This window comes from Manis javanica, chromosome 1, assembly GCF_040802235.1.
Source record: "Manis javanica isolate MJ-LG chromosome 1, MJ_LKY, whole genome shotgun sequence".
NCBI classification, from domain to species: Eukaryota; Metazoa; Chordata; class Mammalia; order Pholidota; family Manidae; genus Manis; species Manis javanica.
Window position 1 is genome coordinate 213,175,967 of NC_133156.1, and position 22,347 is coordinate 213,198,313.

Here is a 22,347-nt window from a genome sequence, read left to right on the forward strand (position 1 = left end):
GAGCTTTTATCATAAATGGATGTTGAATTTTGTCAAATGCTTTTTCAGCATCTATGGAGATGATCATGTGGTTTCTGTCCTTCTTTTTGTTGATGTGGTGGACAATGTTGATGGATTTTCGAATGTTGTACCATCCTTGCATCCCTGGGATGAATCCCACTTGGTCATGGTGTATGATCCTTTTGATATACTTTTGAATTCGGTTTGCTAATATTTTATTAAGTATTTTTGCATCTACATTCATCAGGGATATTGGTCTGTAATTTTCTTTTTTGGTGGGGTCTTCACCTGGTTTTGGTATTAGGGTGATGTTGGCTTCATAGAATGAGTTTGGGAGTATTCCCTCCTCTTCTATTTTTTGGAAAACTTTAAGGAGAATGGGTATTATGTCTTCTCTGTGTGTCTGATAAAATTCTGAGGTAAATCCGTCTGGCCCGGGTGTTTTGTTCTTGGGTAGTTTTTTGATTACCGTTTCAATTTCTTTGCTCGTAATTGGTTTAACTTTTGTGTTTCTTCCTTGGTTAGTCTTGGAAGGTTGTATTTTTCTAGGAAGTTGTCCATTTCTTCTAGGTTTTCCAGCTTGTTGGCATATAGGTTTTCATAGTAGTCTTTAATAATTCTTTGTATTTCTGTGGAGTCTGTCGTGATTTTTCTGTTCTCATTTCTGATTCTGTTGATTTGTGTTGATTCTCTTTTTCTCTTAATAAGTTTGGGTAGAGGCTTATCTATTTTGTTTATTTTCTCAAAGAACCAGCTCTTGGTTTTGTTGATTTTTGCTATTGTTTTATTCTTCTCAATTTTGTTTATTTCTTCTCTGATCTTTATTATGTCCCTCCTTCTGCTGACTTTAGGCCTCATTTGTTCTTCTTTTTCCAATTTCATAATTGTGATGTTAGACTATTCATTTGGGATTGTTCTTCCTTCTTTAAGTGTGCCTGGATCGCTATGTACTTTCCTCTTAAGACTGCTTTCACTGCGTCCCACAGAAGTTGGGGCTTTGTGTTGTTGTTGTCATTTGTTTCTATATATTCCTTGATCTCTATTTTAATTTGTTCGTTGATCCATTGATTATTTAGGAGCATGTTGTTAAGCCTCCATGTGTTTGTGAGCCTTTTTGTTTTCTTTGTAGAATTTATTTCTAGTTTTATACCTTTGTGGTCTGAAAAATTGGTTGGTAGAATTTCAGTATTTTGGATTTTGCTGAGGCTCTTTTTGTGGGCTAGTATGTGGTCTATTCTGGAGAATGTTCCATGTGCACTTGAAAAGAATGTATATCCTGTTGCTTTTGGATGTAGAGTAATATAGATGTCTATTAGGTCCATCTGCTCTACTGTGTTGTTCAGTGCTTCCGTGTCCTTACTTATTTTCTGCCCAGTGGATCTACCCTTTGGGGTGAGTGGTGTGTTGAAGTCTCCTAAAATGAATGCACTGCAGTCTATTTCCCCCTTTAGTTCTGTTAGTATTTGTTTCACATATGCTGGTGCTCCTGTGTTGGGTGCATATGTATTTAGAATGGTTATATCCTCTTGTTGGACTGAGCCCTTTATCATTATGTAATGTCCTTTGTTATCTCTTGTTACTTGCTTTGTTTTGAAGTCTATTTTGTCTGATACTAGTACTGCAACCCCTGCTTTCTTCTCTCTGTTGTTTGCCTGAAATATGTTTTTCCATCCCTTGACTTTTAGTCTGTACATGTCTTTGGGTTTGAGGTGAGTTTCTTGTAAGCAGCATATAGATGGGTCTTGCTTTTTTATCCATTCTATTACTCTGTGTCTTTTGATTGGTGCATTCAGTCCATTTACATTTAGGGTGACTATTGAAAGATATGTACTTATTGCCATTGCAGGCTTTAGATTGTGATTACCAAAGGTTCAAGGTTAGCTACTTTAATATCTTACTGCCTAACTTAGCTCGCTTATTGAGCTGTCTGGAGATTCTTTTCTTCTCTCCCTTCTTATTCCTCATCCTCCATTCTTTATATGTTGGTTGTTTTATTCTGTGCTCTTTTGTGTTTCCTTTAACTGCTTTTAGTGGGTAGTTGATTTTATTTTTTGCCTTTAGTTTGTATTTGGTTGGTCTGTTGTCTTTGCTATGATTTTATTTTCTCTGGTGACATCTGCATAGTCTTAGGAGTGCTTCCGTCTAGAACAGTCCCTCTAAAATTCCCTGTAGAGGTGGTTTTTGGGAGGCAAATTCCCTCAGCTTTTGCTTGTCTGGGAATTGTTTAATCCCTCCTTCATATTCAAATGATAATCGTGCTTTATACAGTACCCTTGGTTCAAGGCCCTTCTGTTTCATTGCATTTAATATATCATGCCATTCTCTTCTGGCCTGTAAGGTTTCTTTTGAGAAGTCTGATGATAGCCTGATGGGTTTTCCTTTGTAGGTGACCTTTTCTCTCTCTTTGGCTGCCTTTAATACTTTGTCCTTGTCCTTCATCTTTGCCATTTTAATTATTATGTGTCTTGGTGTTGCCCTCCTTGGGTCCTTTCTGTTGGGAGTTCTGTGTATTTCCGTGCTCTGTTCGATTATGTCCTCCCCCAGTTTGGGGAAGTTTTCAGCAATTATTTCTTCAGAGACACTTTCTATCCCTTTTTCTCTATCTTCTTCTTCTGGTACCCCTATAATACGGATATTGTTCCTTTTGGATTGGTCACACAGTTCTCTTAATATCATTTAATTCCTGGAAATCCTTTTATCTCTCTCTGTGTCAGCTTCTGTGCGTTCCTGTTCTCTGGTTTCTATTCCATGAATGGCCTCTTGCATCTTATCCATTCTGCTTATAAATCCTTCCAGGGTTTGTTTCAGTTCTGTAATCTCCTTCCGGACGTCTGTAATCTCCCTCCCGATGTCTATAATCTCCCTCTGGACTTTATCCCTTAGCTCTTGTATATTCTCTGCATCTCTGTCAGCATGTTTATGATTTTTATTTTAAATTCTTTTTCAGGAAGACTGGTTAGGTCTGTCTCCTTCTCAGGTGTTTCTGTTATCTTGGTCTGCCTGAAATTTTGCCTTTTCATGGCGATAGAGATAGTTTGCAGAGCTGGCAGGAGTGATGGCTGGAAGAACTTCCCTTCTTGTTGGTTTGTGGCCTTCCTCTCCTGGGAGAATAGCGACCTCTATTGGCTTGTGCTGGGCAGCTGCCTGCAGACGGGGCTTCTGATTCTTGCCCAGCTGCTATGGAGTTTTATCTCTGCTGTTGCGGTGGGTGTGGCCTGCCTCGGGCTGTTGCTCCGATATGGTGGAGCCGTGTTGGAGGGGGAAAGGCTGGGAGGCTATTTATCTCTGTGAGGGGCCTCCGTGCTCCCTGCTGCTGCCCAGGGGGTTAGAGTGCCCAGAGTTCCCCAGATTCCCTGCTGCTAGACTAAGTGTCCCAGGATGCTTCCATCCAGTTTTGGGCTCTCTGTCCCTTTAAGACTTCCAAAAAGCACTCGCTTTTCTTTGTCCCCAGGGCACTGGCTGCGGGGACCCGCTCACAGGTCTTACTGTCCTGTTTCCCTAGTTTCCAGCACCCCACGCACGCACTGTGTCTGCGCTCCGGTGAGGATGGCTGGGGCTGGGTGTTTAGCAGTTCTGGGCTCTGTCTCCCTCCCCGCTCCGACTCCTCTCCTCCCACCCGGAGCTGGGGTGTGGGGCGCTCAGGTCCCGCCGGGCTGGGGCTTGTTTCTTACCCCCTTCGCGAGGCGCTGGGTTCTCGCAGGTGTGGATGTGGTGTGGATGTTGTCCTGCGTCTTCTGGTCTCTCTTGGTTTTGGGAGGAGATTTCTGCTGCTCTACTCAAGCTGCCATCTTGGCTCCACCTCCTTCTTTGGCTTTAGTTTTACACCTAAACTCGTATCCCATCAGTAGGGAACTAGTAAAATAAAACTATACAGCTATAAAAGAAAGAATAAAAAACATTGTTTGCATACTGTTAGGGAGTGATCTCTAAAATATGTTACTACGTAAAAAAAACAAGATGGAGAACACCGTTACATTGTGCCACCATTTGTGTACAATGGAGAAAGATGTATTCGTGTGTACTTCATTATGTGTAAAATGTCTTCAGAAGGATACAGAGAAAACTGGCAACATTGTTGACATGGCAAGGGCACCTGACCAACTAGGGCATAGATTTTTGTATTCTTTTGTACTTAAAAATTTTGAACCATGTGAATAAATTGCCTATTCAAAAATAAATTTATGTATGTAAAAATGATTGGATGAATAAATGGGGAAAATAGATAAATCTCCCATACCAAAGTATTCCAAATAATTTATGTAGATATTCTGCCTTTCAAAGAAAGGGAATGTAACTTGCCATTCCTTAAGTATGGGCTACATACAGTGACTTAACTTTCAGAGGGAAGGAGGGTATAGCTTTGCAGTTAAGAAGCTTAACAAACACTATCTCAGTCAGATGGTCAAGGGCTACATCCACAGTGATAAATCATATTGATAGTAGGTACTCTTGATGAAATGAGATGAGAATAGTGTTTTACCTCTCTGGTCTTCTTACCCAAAATCTGTAACTCCAGTCTCTTCATGAGAAAAACATTAAGAAAATTCCAATACTGGAACATCCTACAAAATACATGAACAGTATGTTCCTCAAAACAGGCTCATCAAAACGCAGCAAAGTCTGAGAAAGTGTCACAGCCAAATGGGGCCTAGGAAGACATGACTATTAAAGGTAATAAATAGGATGGGATCCTGAAACAGAAAAAGGACATTGGGTAAAAACTAAGGAAATACGAGTAAAGCATGGACTTTAGTTAATAATAATATATCAGTACTAGTTTGTTAATTGTAATACATGTACCATACTAATATAAGATGTTAATAATAGGGGAAACAGGGTATGGATGTATCAGAACTCTATACTATTGTCTCAGTTTCTCTGTAATTCTAAACTATTCTTAAAAATGAAGTCTATTATTTACAAAAAGTAATATATAATAAATACATTGAATAATATAAAATTAAATTTAAAACTCAGGTGTTCATGTCCTATTCCCCAGAGCTTAACCATAAACTTGGGAAGAGAGCTCAAGCATCTTTTGTTTAAGCTCCATAGGTGATTATATTGTGTGTCCAGAATTGAGACACTGTCTTAGGAATTTGCTCCTGCTTGAAAACATGATTTCTGAATTTTAAAAAAGCATAAACAAGTCAGTCCCTGTGTATTAAAATCATTATTAATAGGATTTTGTTTCTTATATCTTTTGTGTTTTTTTTCTCAGTATACTTTTTAGATCTTTTAAAGAGTGTGCTCATGATTTATTTCCTTGTCTTCCTTTTATGTTTATCTTCAGTATACCCATCCCTGAAGACTTCATAATTTTTTTAAGGTTGGCCTTCCCTGATATTCATTGGCAATCTTTAATATTCTCTTTTGCTCTTTTTCAGCCCATATTTTCTTCCTGCATTTCATAACTCTCTCTTTAAGATAATTGTAAATAGCCTACCAAACACACCTGTAAATCATAATCATGAGTAGCAGAAACCTGTTTTTCATAGGCTAGTAACTACATTTTTCCCCCCTTGGAACTTTGTAATTTCTCAACAGTATAGATGAATATAGTAGTAACATTTGCTAGTTTAGAAAATTATTCATTACCATCAGTGAAGGCTTTCTAGCCTGGTGCACAAATGCTTATTTTAAAGAAATATTCCCTGTAATTCTTTTTACTTGCTCTTTAGTCTCAGTAATGCCAACTCGTTAGTTCATGTGTTTATCAAGAATATTATTTCACATGTATCTTTTCTAAGCCATACTTTTTTTATTTTAATGTTTTTCTTCTCTCACTATCTTGTTTTAGTTCCTTAGTTATCAGCATTGCTGTTTTGGTCAAAGTAGTATTGATGATCCATATAATTTACCAAAGATAGTTTCTAGAGCAAAGTGTTCCTTGTTGTCTTGCTTCTATCTTCTTACTGTGTAATCCAGACCCTGGTACCTCTTTGCTGACCAATATCTTCAGCCTTCTTCAGAAGCTTGCTTTGGTCTCTTCCTGTCCCTCCCTTACAACACTTTTCAGGATTATCTTTTTAAAATACAGACTTGATCATGTTACTACCTTGCTCTGGGACCCTTTGTCTCTCCCCCTTGGATATAGAATAATATGAACCACTGGTATTTATTGATCCCAATTTATTATATTATTTCTTGAGTGTTTATAGCCATCAAGTAATTTAATTTTGACAAGAACTCTGTAAGGACAGTACTCTTGTTATTCCCAATTTACAGACATACCTTGGAGATATTATGGGTGCAGATTCAGACCACTGCAGTAAAGCAGTACAGCAACAAAGGGACTCAGATGAGTTTTTTGGTTTCCCAGTGCATAAAAGTTATGTTTATACTGTATTGTAATTTGTTGAGTGTGCAATAGCAGTATGTCTATAAAAACAATGTACATACCTTAATTTTAAAGTATTTTATTGTTTAAAAATGCTGCCACAATCCCTGCTTTCAGCAAATCAATCTTTTTGCTAGTGGAAGGTCTTGCTTTGATGTTGATGGCTGCTGATTGATCAAGGTGGTGGTTGGTGGAGGCTGGGGTATCATAGCAATTTTTAAAAGTAGGACAGCAATGAAATTTGCCACAGTTGACTTGTCCTTTCACAATCTCTGTAGCATTCAGTGCTGTTTGATAGCATTTTACCCATAGTAGAACTTCTTTAAAAATTCGAGTCGGTTGTCTCAAAACCTCTCACTGCTTTATCAACTAGGTTTATATAATATTCTAAATCCTTTGTTGTCATTTCAGCCATCTGCACAGCATCTTCACCAGGAGTAGATTCCATCTCAAGAAACCACTCTTTTTTGCTCATCCATAAGGAGCTCTTATCCATTGAGGTTTTATCGTGAGATTGCTGCAATTCAGTCACGTCTGCAGGCTCCATTTCTAGTTCTGGTGTGATTTCCACCACACCTGCAGTTAATTTCCTACACTGATGTCTCAAACCCTTCAAACTCATCCATGAGGGTTGGAATTAAGTTCTTCCAAACCCTCTTGAGGAATTTTGACCTCTTCCCATGAATCATGAATTTAATTAATCGCATTTACAATGGTAAATCCTTCCCAAGTTTTCCCTTTACTTTGCCCAGATCCCTCAGAGGCATCACTATCTAAGACAGCTACAGCCTTCAAAAATGTTTTCTTAAATAATAAGATCAAAAAGTCTAAATTACTCCTTTATTCATGAGGTAGAGAATGGATGTTGTGTTAGCGAGCATGAAAACATTACTTCCGTTGTACATCTCCGTCAGAGTTCTAGAGTGACCAGGTGCATTGTCAAGGAGCCGTAATATTTTGAAAGGAGTCTTGTTCTGAGCAGTAGATACTCATCAGTGGGCTTAAAATACTCAGTAAAGCATGTTTTAAATAGATGTTCTGTCATCTAGGCATTGTTGTTCCATTTAGAGATTATATACTGAGCTCAGGCAGAGTAGATTTAGCATAGTTCTTAAGGGTCTTAGGATTTTCAGATTGGTAAATGAGCACTGGCTTAAATTTAAAGTCACCAGCTACATTAGACCCTAACGAGAGCCAGCCTGTGGGTTGAAGCTTTGAAACTAGGCACTGACTTCTCTCTATGAAAGTCCTAGATGGCATCTTCTTCTTCCAGAGTGAAGGCTATTTTGTCTTAATTAATTGAAAATCTGTTTTTTAGTCACATTCATTAATTATCTTAGCTGGATCTTCTGGATGACTTGCTGCAGCTTCTACATCAGCACTTGCTGCTTCACCTTGTACTTTTTTTTGTTATAGAGACAGCTTCTTTCCTTAAACCTCATGAACCCACCTCCATTAGCTTCATATTTTAATTCTGCAGCTTCCTCACTCCTCTCCACTTTCATAGTATGAAGAGAATTAGGTCTTTGCTCTGGATTGGCTTTGTCTTAAGGGAATGTTGTGGCTCTTTTGATCTTCTGTCCAGACCACTTAAACTGTCTCCCATATCAGCAAAATAAGGCTGTTTTGCTTTTTTAAATCATTCATCTGTTCACTGGAATAGCACTTTTAGTTTCCTTCAGGAACTTTTTCCTTTGCATTCACAGCTTGGCTAACTATTTGGCCCCAGATGTCTAGCATTTGGTCTCTCTTGGCTTTTGACATGTCTTCCTCACCAAGTTTAATCACTTCTAAGCTTTTGATTTAAGCTTTTGATTTAAAATGAGAAAAGTGTGGCTCTTCCCTTCACTTGAATACTTAAGAGGCTATTGTAGGGTTATTAATTGGACTAATTTTAATATTGTTGTGTCACAAGGAACAGGGAGGCCTGAAGAGGAGGAGATGGGGGAACAGCCACTTGATGGAGCAGTCAGAACATACACACAACATTTATTAAGTTCTTCCCCTTATTTGGGCTTTGCTCCTAGTGCCCCCAAACAATTAAAATAGTAACATCAGAGATCACTGGTCACAGACCACCATACAAAATATAATAGTAATGAAAGGTTTGAAATATTGGGAGAATTGCCAAAATGTGACACAGAGACTTGTGAGCAAATGCTATTGGAAACATGATGCTGATAGACTTGTTTTTTGACACAGGGTTGCCATAAATCTTCAGTCTGTAAAAAGCACAATATCTGCAAAGTATAGTGAAGTGAAGTGCAATAAAAGGAGGTATGCCTGTATAGACAAAAAAATGAGCATGGAGAGGTTAAACAGCTTATCTGAAGTGCTGTGGTTACAGGTGGCAAAGTTTGAACCCAGCTGTGTGGACTCCAAAAGGTTTCCTAATGGTATGACTCTCATGGGACTCCTGTGTGTAATTTTGCCCTCTCTCTACCCAGCCTCACCCTGTCTCATTCTTAAGTCATGAGGGTTCACTTACTTTCTCCCATTTACCTGGTGTTTTTTTAGTGATGGTCCTTATACTTTCACTTTCACTTCCTGCCCATGGAAACCTTGATTCTCTTTTAATAGTTCTGCCCAGATATCACCATTAAAGTGATATTCCACCTTCCCAACCGAAAGCTTTTCATTCCCTATTCTAGAATTTATTTTTCATTTTTGGTGTTTTCCTTATTATGTTGTATAACATTTGTTTTATTTCCATCCCCCATTAGATTGTAAGCTCCTGAAAAGCAAGGACTAAACTGTCTTTCTTACCTGTTAAAAGCCATGGGTCCAGTGCCTTGCACTTAGAGGACAGCCAGAAACTGTAAATCTTTAAAATGAGCTTTATTCAAACAAATGTTTTATTAGAGATTTTATTTTTATAAGGATGGAATGTAGAATCCTTTCTTATTAATCCTTAAGAATTGCTATAGCTATGTTACAGGGATGTTTTACTCCCCATTAGATATTTTCTAATTTAATAATAACTTTATAAAATGTAATAAAATTTTAATCTTAAAATTAATTAATAATAGTTTATTGACTCTGCTTTTATCTTTTCAATTGAAAATTCTTACACTGCTAGACATATGTTTAAAACATACCAAGTTTTAAAAATATTGGTAACTCAAAGTAATTGAAAAGAGGATTGGTATTATAGGAATGGTAATATTTCTGTACTTTCCTATTATTCAGGTTTAAGAAATACAAAGAAACTCTTAAATGTCTGATTCATTTTTTTCTTAATTTTTAAAAATTTAATTTCTCCCCCCAAAATTGAGACCATTTTAGAGATACATACAAGAATTTTTAATGGGAAATTAAGATCAGAAAATAAGATGAAACTAGGTGGTATCTGCCCCTAAAATACATGCCAGAAGTGGGCCACAAATTTGACTTTTCTTTTTCCAGTGGTCAAAGTAAACAAGAAAACATGATTAGTTATATGGTCAAATTGTTCATATTGTAAATCAACCAGAAATTTCTCTTAATGGGTCTTCACGAAGAAGGGCTGCCATGTGAAGCAGGTGAACTGTAACTCCTGCAACATTCCTGCAGTAAACATAGAGTTTAGTGTAACTGATACCTATCAGGCCATTGAGTGCAAGTCAGCATTTCCTAAGGTCCTGGTAGTTTAGAAGATGGTCTTGTTTGATTTAAAACTTAAACAGTTATTTGTAAGGCAAGCACTTAAAATTTTCTCTTAGATAACATTATGAACTATAAAAAATTTTAGAACTCAGGTTTTATAAGGATGGAATAGGGTACAGAGTGGATGTCATCTTTTAGTCCTTAGTATACTAATCACCAAAGTGTCTCAGCACTGTAGTTGTAAAATGTAGAAGCTTGAAATAATATACAGAGGGCATATGTGAATGTATCTGCAAGGCTCCTGCCCAAAGGTTTTTTAAAAAGAAAGATGCCATAAAGAATTGTATTTGTAATTACAGTGAGCACATTAAAAATAAATGTTACATAGCTGCTAGAACTGTGGGTACATTTGGCAAGAAAGTTGGAATTAGTACTCTTGTGACCGTAGTTTGGGAATTACTGATCCTCTACAGCACTATTCAACAGAATTTACGGTTATTAAGGAAATTCTATCTGCACAGTCCAAAATGCTAACCAGTAGCTAAGGTGGCAGTTAAGCACATGTGGTGTGACTAGAATGACTGAGGAGCTGAACTTAATTTACTTTTAATTAACTTAAATGTAAATAATGTATGTGCCTCATAGCTAACCATATAGGAAGCTTAGTTCTAGAAAACAAGAAAGACTGCTTATTTCTTAGGCTCTGTAAGGTAGAGTAGCAGTGAGCTCAAGAATATATTCTTCATCATTAATTGAATAAAGACATCCTTTATTTCTAAGAGACATGTGTTTTTAAGATAATCACTGATTATTTATATTTAAGTTTATTTTTCTATTTTTGAACTTGAAAATTAGCAATTAGGATGCTTGATCTTTTAGATATTAATAGAACTGTTAGCAAATAGTGTTAGGCTAAAAACTATGTTTCAAATTTTTTCATGAGATTGAGACATTTACTTACAAAAATAGAAAGCTGTGGCTATACTGATAAGGAATATTTTTCTACAGTTTCCAGAATGTGGATTCTTTGGCATGTATGACAAAATTCTACTTTTTCGCCATGACATGAACTCAGAAAATATTTTGCAGCTGATTACCTCAGCAGATGAAATACATGAAGGAGACCTAGTAGAAGTTGTTCTTTCAGGTAAGTATATAGCATTTTTTATTTTTATCTTTTTTTTTCAATGAGCTTTATTTTTTGTGCTAAATGCTATGTTCAGTTTTACTTAGTCTTTATACTATAGTTGCTTATTCTTTCACCTGTAATAATGGTTACCATAAGATTTTTACTTTCAGGGAGGTTATATCACAGATGAGAAAGTAGAAAAATAAGCCCTGAGTTACTATTTGAGTGTTAACTAAGCTAAAGGAATTACTAATTGAACTGGAAGAGAAATATGCTCTTTCTTGAGTCAAAGAAATAAAACAATTACCCTGAAATTCTCCCTTTTCTTCATTTCTGTGAAGAGCATAGAAGGAAATTGGGGTTCTGAAAAGAAAATCAATAAAAGGAGAAACAATGAAGATGTGGAAGAGGAAATAGCAGTACTAATTGTTTCCAGGACTTAACTGAATAAAGAAATCCTTTATTTCTAAGAGACATGTGTTTTTAAGATAATCAGTGATTATTTGTATTTAAGTTTACTTTTCTATTTTTTGTAGAATAGAAAAAATAGTAAATAATGCTTCATCCCTTTTTGTTCTGAGTGGGCATGTCTTACCTTTCTCCTTTCCATTCATTCTTGCATTCTTGCCATTCATTGTTCCTTAGCACCTGTTTCTGACCTCATCCAAAAGAAAGGGGGCAGGATTATTAGTGAGGAGTGTAAAGGAACAAAGAATGCACATAGTAGCCTGAAAAACTTACTATTTGACAGTAAAGGAGGAATGAGGGAAAGGAAGACCAGCCAAGAGTTTAGAGTCCTGCACTATTTTTTTCCTCTTTCCAAACTCATCTTTGCAGCCTGTTATTGAGATCCTCTCTGACCATCACCATTCCGTATTAGTCTCTGATCCTTACCGTTCATCTAGCCCCTACCTTGATCATTCATCTTCTACATCATAGCCCCAAACATCAATATACACCCCAAACATGGCTTTCTCTTCACTCTGGAGGGGCTTCACTCCCTGTCCTCTCAGAGGTCATGCTCACATCCATTCCTTCTCTGCTATGGACCCTTCATCAGATCACAGGGATATCCACTGATGATGACACAGATGGAAGTGAGAGGATGTCTACTGGCAGATGTGTCTACTACTGTTCAGTTGCTCACAGAGGGGAGAGGAGTTTTTTTTTCTTAACCACTAGGACTGTAGGAAAACAGACTACAGTGTATCCTGGGTTCCTAAGTTAGAACTTAGGAATGTTCTGTTTCCCACAGAAATACTAGTATACATTGAGGTTAAGTTCTAGAGTTTATTCTGTTTTACTGTAGTGTTCTATTTCCCAGTATATCATGTTTAACAGTTTTTAACTGGCTGAAACAGACCTAATAACTATTTGCAATCTTGTCACTATAAGAGAAAAATGCTTTTGGAAGTTGAAATACCTACGTTCTGGAGTTCAGTTATTTGAGGCTGATGAGCTTCCTAAAATAGAGTTTGGAAACCACAATATTAAATGCTAAAAATTAGTTTTTATGATTAGATGAAACTGAGAAAAAAAATTATTGTGTATACTTCGACACAAATGAATACAGTCAACATTCTTAATCTCATCACGATTATAAGTAGAGGGTTTATTTTAATACTTTTCTTTTTTAAAAGCTTTGGCCACAGTAGAAGACTTCCAGATTCGTCCACATACTCTCTTTGTGCATTCTTACAAAGCTCCTACTTTTTGTGATTATTGTGGTGAGATGCTCTGGGGATTGGTACGTCAAGGACTGAAATGTGAAGGTATGTGTTCCAAATTATGTGTCATTTGAAACAGCGTTTCACATTTGCCTTCTCTAATCATCAATAAAAGAACAACATCATTGGTTGGTGACTAAGTAATACCCGGCTTTAGAAGAGGTCTATAGTTTTGAGTTAAAATTGCTAGGGGGTAGGCTGCAGGTGCACATCTGTGATTACTCCTCTAAAGACTCCAAGGTGGAAGGTCGGTAAACTCTGTGAAGGGCCAGAGATTACATATTATGTTTTGATGGCCATTTGATCTTTGTTGCAGCTACTTAACTGCTGTTGTGTAAACAATAAGAATGCTGTGTTCTGATAAAATTATTTATGAACACTGAAATTTGAATTTCATATAATTTTCAAACATCATGGGAGGGATTTTGTCCATGATCCACAGTTTGCTCAAGTGCTTTAAGCCAGTGGTTCTCAAACTTTTTCAAATTTCAGAATCCTTGAGGACTGTTAAAACATACTTTGCTTGACTCCATCCCCAATTTCTGATTCAGTATGTCAAGGGTGGAGCCCAATAATTTACATTCCTAGTGTATTCTCAGGTGATGCCTTGGGGAACACACTTCAAGAACCACCACTCTAGCTAACTTACCTTACTAAATAAACCTTTCTGCACATTTTCAGTTCTTGAATTTGTTGGCTTCCACTTGCTTTTCATCTGGGTTTTAATTAGGGTGACTATTGCTGCCAGAGAAAATCAATTCACTGAAATAGCACCTGTTTTTTATGTAATGAACTTACAGAGTAAAATTTTCTTTGTCTGTTTTTTCTTTTTAAATATATTTAGGCTGTGGATTAAATTATCATAAACGATGTGCCTTCAAGATTCCAAATAACTGTAGTGGAGTAAGAAAGAGACGTCTATCAAATGTATCTTTGCCAGGACCTGGCCTGTCAATTCCAAGACCCCTGCAGACTGAATGTGTAGCCCTTCCCACTGAAGAGGTATGTATTCTAAGGTAATAGGAGGACATTTTACTACTTACTCCTTATGTCCCTACAGAATATATGACATCATCATAGAATATAAGTTACATGCTAAAGAATAGGAACATTCCTCCATTTCAGAAACTTAGAAATGTATTACAGGAGACAGGGCTTACCAATTGTAACAAATTGCATTTTATATACTTTGGGATTACACTAGGACCACTGCATTGACCTCTTAAGCAGTGTCCCAAGTCCTGGCCTCCATACTTCCATCTTATTACACTACAGCTTAATATGCAACTCTGATTATATCACTCCCCACTAGGAAACTTTTATATATATTCTGTTTCCAATGGTGTGTACTATTCAATATTCCCTGAACACACCCTTGTTCCTCCTACCTTTGTTCTTGTTAGTATCCATCCTACATGCTTTTTCTAGACCTAGCTCAATAGCTACCTTTTCTGATTTTCCCCTTACCTAGAAATGATTTTATTTTCTGAATACCATGGCACTTTCCAAATCTCCCTAATGGTATGCATAGCATTCTGTCTGAATATTGTAGTGTTTATCCACAAGGTTGCTCTCAAGTAATTTATAATTTAGAGAACACAATGCTCATGTTTTTGTGTGCTCTACCATGCCCAGCATAATACCTGTACTTAATAGATCCTCAGTGATGAGTAAATGAGTGAATAAGCCCCACTGATTCTCATAATATTCCAGTGAGATATATTAATGTCTATATATGATGAGACAAATGAGATTCAGAGTGGTCAAGTGACTTGAGAAAAAATTAGTAAGCAATATCAGAATTAAACCTGGATCTGATGATTTTTTAGATCCATCATTTTTCCTAATGTATTGTACCCCTGTAGGGTAAAGATAGTAGATAAAGGAAGAACTAATTGGCTTGTTCATTCAATAGTGATTTATTTTAAATGATTTCTATCCATAGATTATAATCTTACTATTTAGTTATTTTATAACCTCTTTGGTATTCTGTAAATTAAGGCAAAATCAAGCTTTTAGGCTGTTGTCTTGACACCCTAGTCACAAGATTTTACCAGACTAAGGCACCAGAGTAAAAGCCTCTGAAATCCTTTCACAAAAGTCCCATATTGCCATATTGCCTAACCCTAGTGTGAAGTTTTTAAAGTAGTAGACGAGTGCTGTGGCATAAAGAACTGAGAGCAAGGAGTTACCATGAACATAGGCAAGAGGTTGAGAAAGATGAATAGTGGAAAAAAGTTAGTGCATTTTATACACAAACTGTGAGAGAAACTTAGCTGGGAGCAGGGAATGTCGAAGAGAGGCATGTTGTTTAAGCCCCACAGATGGTACTGGTATGCCATTTATCCCAGTTCGGTATTACTACATTTAGAAATAGCAGGACAAAGCAGATAGATACCGTTTTACATTTTATTCATTATTTATATTGTATCCTGAAGATGGAAATTCCTCAGGGAAGTATAAGATGTAGAGCAACATACTTGAATTGGTTAGGTTGTATACAGAATATTTTAGAACAGGAAGAAATTGTAGAGTGGAATGTCTCTCAAGGTTACTTCTGTCATTCCAAGCATGTAGTCTCAAAGAAAGAAAGTCTAGTAAGAGCAAGGAGGTCATGGAGGAAAATTGGAAGGAAGAGGGCACTAAAGGAATGGAGGAGATAGCAGTTAGGAGATGAGAGCAATCTGGAATCTGAACCAAGGTTAGAGTAGTACTAACTTCAGGTGGCTGCACAGGAAATGCTTCCTGAGGTCTCATGTGCCAGGCTTCATGCTGGGTGCTTCACTTACCCTTTATTGTGTAATCTTCACCAGTCCTGTAAGGTACAGCTGTTATCCTAACTTCATTGATAAGGAATGAGCAAGAAAAGTTTCTGAGGAGTCAGTATTAAACTTCACTAATTACTGAGATGAGCTTGACAAAAGACTACATGGGAATAGAAACCTTTGAATCTGATTTTGTGGTTGTCATTGTTTACATGTAAGAAGGTAGTTTCTGTTACAGTGTCTGAAGCCAGTCTAAAGAGAATCAAGTCGAGATGGAGAAGCAGAAGAGGGATTGTTCATTGAATTTGGTTAAAATGTGATTTAGATGAGAGAAACCACTTACATGAAGGAAACCAGTAATGAGTGATGATTATTTGGAGATGAGAAAGAAATATTCCTTGCAGTACATTTGGGGATATTCCCGAGGAGCCAGGACAGGACAGAAGGTAGAAGGAAACTGCTGGCTCAAATATACACATAAAAGTGCAGATATTTCTTCCACTGAATAATATTCCAAAGTCAAATATATAATAGGGGAATTTTCCCTTTAAAAATGCCTCTGTTGTTGTTGTACATAATTGAGAGTTGGCAATATTGTAATAAAGTTTTTGTGAGCAAATGTTAGTTTGAAACCACACTGTGGAAATAATCAGATTACTTTTAGAAAATTTCTGGCTACACATTAGTAAGAAAGAGGTAAGAATTTAGGTAAGGAGTAATTTGTAAAGAGGGGATATTAAAGCAAGTAAGAAAGAACTTTCACTCAGTTCTAGTTACTCTAATCTCAGAGATCCCATTTTAACCAGATGCTCAAGGTAATTCTACCAACACCCTCCTTCCTCCAAATCCTGATTAGGTCTGCTGTACCTTTCCTGCTTTCCTCACTCAACAGAGCAGTTAACCATTGATGAGATTGTAACATATGCCCAGGCATGTTAAGATGGAAAAAAGGTGAAAAATCACTGGTCTAGCACATAGAAGACATAGATCTAAGTCCTGGTTTTAATACTGGAGCTTAGTAGTATAAATCCCTCTGAGCCTGTTTTTTCATACTTAAAATAGAGATAATAACAAATAACTAGTTGTACTGACATGAAAAATTAGGTGACTGCTACAGCCACAGTTCTCTGAATAGTACCTGGCACATACTCTGTACCATGTCCCTAGTATCCCAGTCCAGCAGGACCTAAGAAAAGGCAATCGCTAGTGGGCCACTGACATTGGCAGGTTCTGCCTTACACAGCTGTCCTCTATATTTGATGATGAGTGACTAAATCAGTCTTCCATCTTGTGTGCTTTAAACTTGAGACAAACTAAAAGTGGTAGAAGCAGGAGCAAGAGCGGCGGAGTGTTGAGTCACCCACTAGTGTAGCGAGTAGGGAACCAGGGATGTGCAAAGGCCTAAAACATCTGCTTCTAGTTGCGATTAGCCTCTTTACTAGCTTTGCAGAATCACTGTGGCGTTCTTTTTGCTGAAGTTGCTCTATACATGGCTACATGAGGAAGGGTGAACCAGACTAGAGCAGAACGCATTGGGCATCTGAAGCATGCAAACTGAGTTTTAACATTCTTTCTGTACTTCTCTTAAACTGCTTTATAATTTGCTTTAAAAACCTCTAGCTTATATTAGTGAAAAATTATCCATCAGTGGCTGTTTTTGTGTTCTTTTTACAGTGCTCTCCTCCATTAGTTCTTTTCTTTTTTCTTCTTTTCCTAAAAAGTTCTTTTTTCCCTCTTTTTCATTTCAAACATTTCTTGGTCTCTTTGTTTCTTCTGACTTCTTTTGTTTCTATTGGTCACACATAACTGGAGAATGACTCGAGTTATCTGAGTTACAGACATTACTGGTTATAGAAGGCATGTTAAAGATCTCAGTCCCTCAGTTCTGCAGTGAAGATGCAAGCAGCTACAACAGAATCTGTACTACATCTAGATGGTAGTGAGGTATTTGAGTTTTGTGCTTGAGAACATGGACTATACTTTATTTCTTTTTGTATCCCCAATACATAGTATAAGGCCTGGCCTATAATGAACAGTGAATGTTGAATAGATGGGACGAGCCATGTTGCACTGGCCTGTAATTTGTCTACTTCCTTAGTATAATAAAAAGGACCATAGTTACAAAAATCCACTTGTCCCTCAAGTTACAGAAGTTTTTTGATCAACATCTTCTTCAATTTTCCAATTTACTTACTGGGGAGGGGGATAAATAACTGGAAAATAATTTAAATACCAAGAGGTAAAGTTGTTTTACTTTTGTATCTGATGTTATTTGTATCATTAATTAGGCTTTAATTTTTACATATATATTCTAGTATAAAATTTGAAAAAATGACTTATTTCAATAAGTATTTTTGGACATCTTGTTCAGTAATTCAACATGAGCAGTAATAACATTTTCTGAATTTATATACTTCTGTAATTAATTTCTTGGTAAGGTTTTTGAAGGGGTTTCAATATGTTATAAATTCATTTTAAGGCTTTTTTGTATTTGCAAAAATGCCACACACATACATATATCAATGCACATTTGTAAGTATATGTGTATGAGAATGAAAATACCTTTTTTTAGCATAAATAATTGCAAAAGAAATGATGCACTTTTCTCATTCAAGGGTTGGTAAGTTAAATTTCCAAAGGAAACTGCTGAGATCCACATTTTTTAATTTTTGGCTTTAGTGTTTGAAATAAATGACTTTTGTGGTCAAGCCCTGCTCTTACTACTTTGTTTTTAATATTGACTTATAGAAATTACTTATGTTTTAGTCACATGTTCACCAAGAACCAAGTAAGAGAATTCCTTCCTGGAGTGGCCGCCCAATCTGGATGGAGAAGATGGTAATGTGCAGAGTAAAAGTTCCACACACATTTGCTGTTCACTCTTATACCCGTCCCACAATATGTCAGTACTGCAAGCGGTTACTGAAAGGCCTCTTTCGCCAAGGAATGCAGTGTAAAGGTAGGATTGTATATTTTTTTTTAAGTAAAATTCATCTCTGGTTCTTTTAACAAATACAGGTTTAAAATATTTATATTTCAGAGGCATTAAGCAAAGAAAGTGGTCTTGTGGTTGTTAACTTAGAAAGAAAATACACACATACACACACGTATTTATTACCACTATTACTACTGTCTGCAATATGTTTACTGTGTACCGGGAACTATGTTAAAGGAAAATTGGAATTTAAACAGAAAAACTAGAATTTTAAATTAAATCTGTGAGGTATGGTTGCTAAACACTTGCCAGTATGGAACAGTTAGTAAGCAATTAAGCTGTATTTGAGCCTTATGTTTTTCTGATTGCAAAGCCAGACACTACCCAAAATAAAACAATGCTTTCCTCTTTGGTTAAATGTTCACACACACAAACGTATTACAAGAGTTTTGTTGTTTTTGTTTTTAATTCTATAGCTAGGAAAGCTGTACAAAAACTGTCATTCCAGAGAATAATACACTGAAATAGGAAAAATATAGTAAAAGCCACTGGAATTATAGTAGAGACCACCCACATTTGGATACTAATCCAGAACACTTTCATAGTATTCCAGAAACATCTCTTAATGAACCAGGTTTTTAATAGAATAATGGAGTAAATTTTTCCTATAGATCTGCAATGTTTTTATGTATCTTAAAGCTGATTTTGTCTTTTTGTCTCATGTCTCCTTCTCAGCAACACTATATAATAGAGTGAAAATGAAAATGGGGAGTTTGAATGTGTTATTGGTCATTGAGCTAGGTACTGTGTAATTTTCTGTACTTTTTTTTCATCAGTTTATTTTAATAATTCTTGGTACCATACTTTTTATATATAGTAGAAGTATTTGTGGAAATCTGGTTTTATTTAAATAAAACAGTAGAACTGAAATCTTTGCAACAGTAAATCCTGTTTATAATACAGAATCAAATAATTTGTATAAATTTGACTTTAGTATGTAAGAAAACTTTTCTTGGCAATGTGTGGCAACCTGAGAGAACATCAAATAGAGAACAGGTCGTACGTTTGTTGCCAAGCATTTAAAACTATAAGGCAGGCATAATTAAATGTTGAAATTTTATTTCAACAGCTTACTTTTGAATATGAGTTCACATATAAATTAGTACTTTAAAATATCAACGCTAAAGTATATTGGCAAGCAGTCACTAAGGAATGTTTTGGGAAAGTACATTAATAACGTACAAATTCTAGCAACAGATAATTTTAGTAAAGGTAGTAAATAGTGCTTCTCTGTTGAACATAACAGAAACATTCTAAAACTCTATGCATAAAAAAGTACAGTATTTTGTATAAGAACTAAAGTATGTAGATTAATGAGTTTTGAAATAAAATTAACATTACCACTGGGTTATTAGCGTAACTTCTTAGAGCTCTAAAAGTAATGTTTTACGCTTTTATTGGTTGGTTCAGAAAGTAGCAGGTTATATTTCTATATAGCAAAGCTGTTTTAGTTACAAATCGAAAACAATCATGATTTTCTTCAGTAATTGTTGTCTTTTTACCATATCAATTAGGATAATCAAAAAGTGAAATAGTCATTTTCATTCACTTGTCCAGCTAAAAAAAAAAAAGTAAAGTAAAACAGCTATGCTTGATCATTTTAGAAAATACACAGTTCCAAGAACAACCATTCATTCATTCATCTGTTTATCTTCTACTTTGTCTTATTAAAACTTAAAGGCAGTTTGACAGCATATATAAAATATAAGAATGAACAAATTTATAAAAATGTATAGGAATATAGAGAAGTTAAATTGCCTGACATTTAGAGCCTACATACTTGCTGCAAGTAGGCCAAAATTTGACTCTGCATTTTCAAAGGGAAAATTAAAACCTTGTTATTGTCACAGTTTGCAAACTTCATTAAATAAAAAACAAATCAATTATTTAAGATTTATTTAAGATACTAATATTAATATATATGAATTTTTCTAGGTAGGGGGCCTCTCATTAAAAAAGACAGTGTTAAGTAATGATAATTTCTCATCCAACAAATTATTAATTTCATGGGGCTTTTTCTTATATTGACCTTTCTTATATACCCAGAATTTTCTTAAATAACAAGGGCTACAGAACTATTCTAAGTCAGGACTTGAAATTATTTTTACCCAGTTATTGTAGGTAGATGTATTTCAAAGGTGATTTAGAGAGTACTTACAGCAGTGTGTCTCAAGTTTAGTGTCATCTAAAGTGGTTTATTAAGATACATATTACTTAGCCCCGCTCCCAGAGTTGCTGATAACAATAGGTCTGGCTTGGAGCCCAAGAATTTGCATTTCTAAAAAGTTCACAAATGATCCTGGTGCTTCTGGTTCGGGAACCACCGAGTTACACGGTAATACTGAACAGCTTGTACCTGACACTAATGGGCAATGATATCATCTCGGGGGTTTTTGCAAGCTGAAGAAAACCATTATGTACTGGTGGGGGTACTGTGTGCATGAGACTCTCAGTCCTTCCTTACAAGGCTGTATGAGAAAACTCTTAACCAATTCCTAATAAATGTTTGTATAATCACAATCTCATTTTTGCATATTCATTGGGTCCAAACAATTAGGAATTGAAAGTAAGTACCTGACATGTTGGAAAGGAATTTAATCAGTCTGAAAAACAAGGGAGATGTGGAAAGATGAATATGAGGTAAGGGAAGAAAGAAACATGGAGTTGCCAGTAACATTTTGGCAGTGTGTTACAGAAATAGTATTAATTTCATTTTACAGATATAGAAACTGAGCCCTGAGGAGGTAAACAGTTATTAAGAGATGGTATCAGAATTTGAAACCATACCTCTAGTCCAAGACCTGAGTCCTTAATAGTAGAAAACTTATATCACTCTCTCATAATTTCATCATCACTACTAATAATACTCTTTATTTGTGAGTAATTTAAGGAAGTCTCTGACCATATCTGATACTGCCTTGTTACATAAATTAATAAGCCAAATATTTTATTTTAGATTGTAAATTCAACTGCCATAAACGCTGCGCATCAAAAGTACCAAGAGATTGCCTTGGAGAGGTTACTTTTAATGGAGGTAAAATTGTTTTTCTTAATTTCATAAAAGATCAGCCAGAAAAGGGCACAATTCTTTTGTGTATTATTTTGTACAAGGCTATATTTGTAATTTTTCTTTCATTTACTTTGTTTCTTAACTTTGGCTTTTTTTTTTTCTGATTTAATATCAAGCAAAATACGGACATCAGTAATGATATACTTTTATTAGTTATCATGCTTTCCCATCTTTTTTTTAGCCAACTACCACTTTGTAGTCTTAATAGCCACTGGTGCTGCATGGTACGATAGTCTCTTTCATCTTTAGATGAAATTCAATTTCATCTAAATGAATTTAAAATATTTTAAAACTCTACTATTGCCCCTCGAGCTATTTCATAGTTCTGCTGTTTACTGAATTCAGCATATTTATCAGGTACTGTTCTAAATTCTTTACATATATTGACGTTTAAACCTAAGAACAACCCCTTGACATACATACTTATAAATGAGTAAATATAGGCACAAAGACATTAAATAACTTGCCCAAGAAATACAGCCAATAAGTGGAGACTGGTAAAAAGTGAATATAAGTTAGTTCTGTAGGAGGAAAAGCAAAAAGAATGTGAATTAAACTCCTTAAGAGTTTAACATGTTCTCTTGCAGCATGTTTTCTGTGGTTACTGTTAAATACCATTGATGGCATAATTGTTTTTCTCATTTCAGTTACACTGAATTAATAAGAGTTTTTCTATATGACTGAAGTCTTTATCCAGATTCATAGTTGATGTATTTTTGTGCTCTTCTTCCTTGTG

At 35.8% G+C, this 22,347-nt stretch overlaps 1 protein-coding gene across 3 annotated transcripts in view; it reads left to right on the top strand.

The window, feature by feature from the left end:
• Nucleotides 1-22,347, top strand: part of PRKD3 (protein kinase D3) — a 90,392-nt gene that overhangs the window by 39,096 nt on the left and 28,949 nt on the right. For all 3 annotated transcript variants that reach the window (XR_005058781.2, XM_037009365.2, XM_037009366.2), the window contains 5 exons: nt 10,934-11,072; nt 12,695-12,826; nt 13,626-13,783; nt 18,313-18,505; nt 21,498-21,575. Coding sequence is in view for 2 of the 3 variants with exons in the window: in XM_037009365.2 (XP_036865260.1) it covers nt 10,934-11,072; nt 12,695-12,826; nt 13,626-13,783; nt 18,313-18,505; nt 21,498-21,575 (700 nt within the window). In the remaining variant the exon portion in view is untranslated. The remainder of the gene's footprint in view (nt 1-10,933; nt 11,073-12,694; nt 12,827-13,625; nt 13,784-18,312; nt 18,506-21,497; nt 21,576-22,347) is intronic.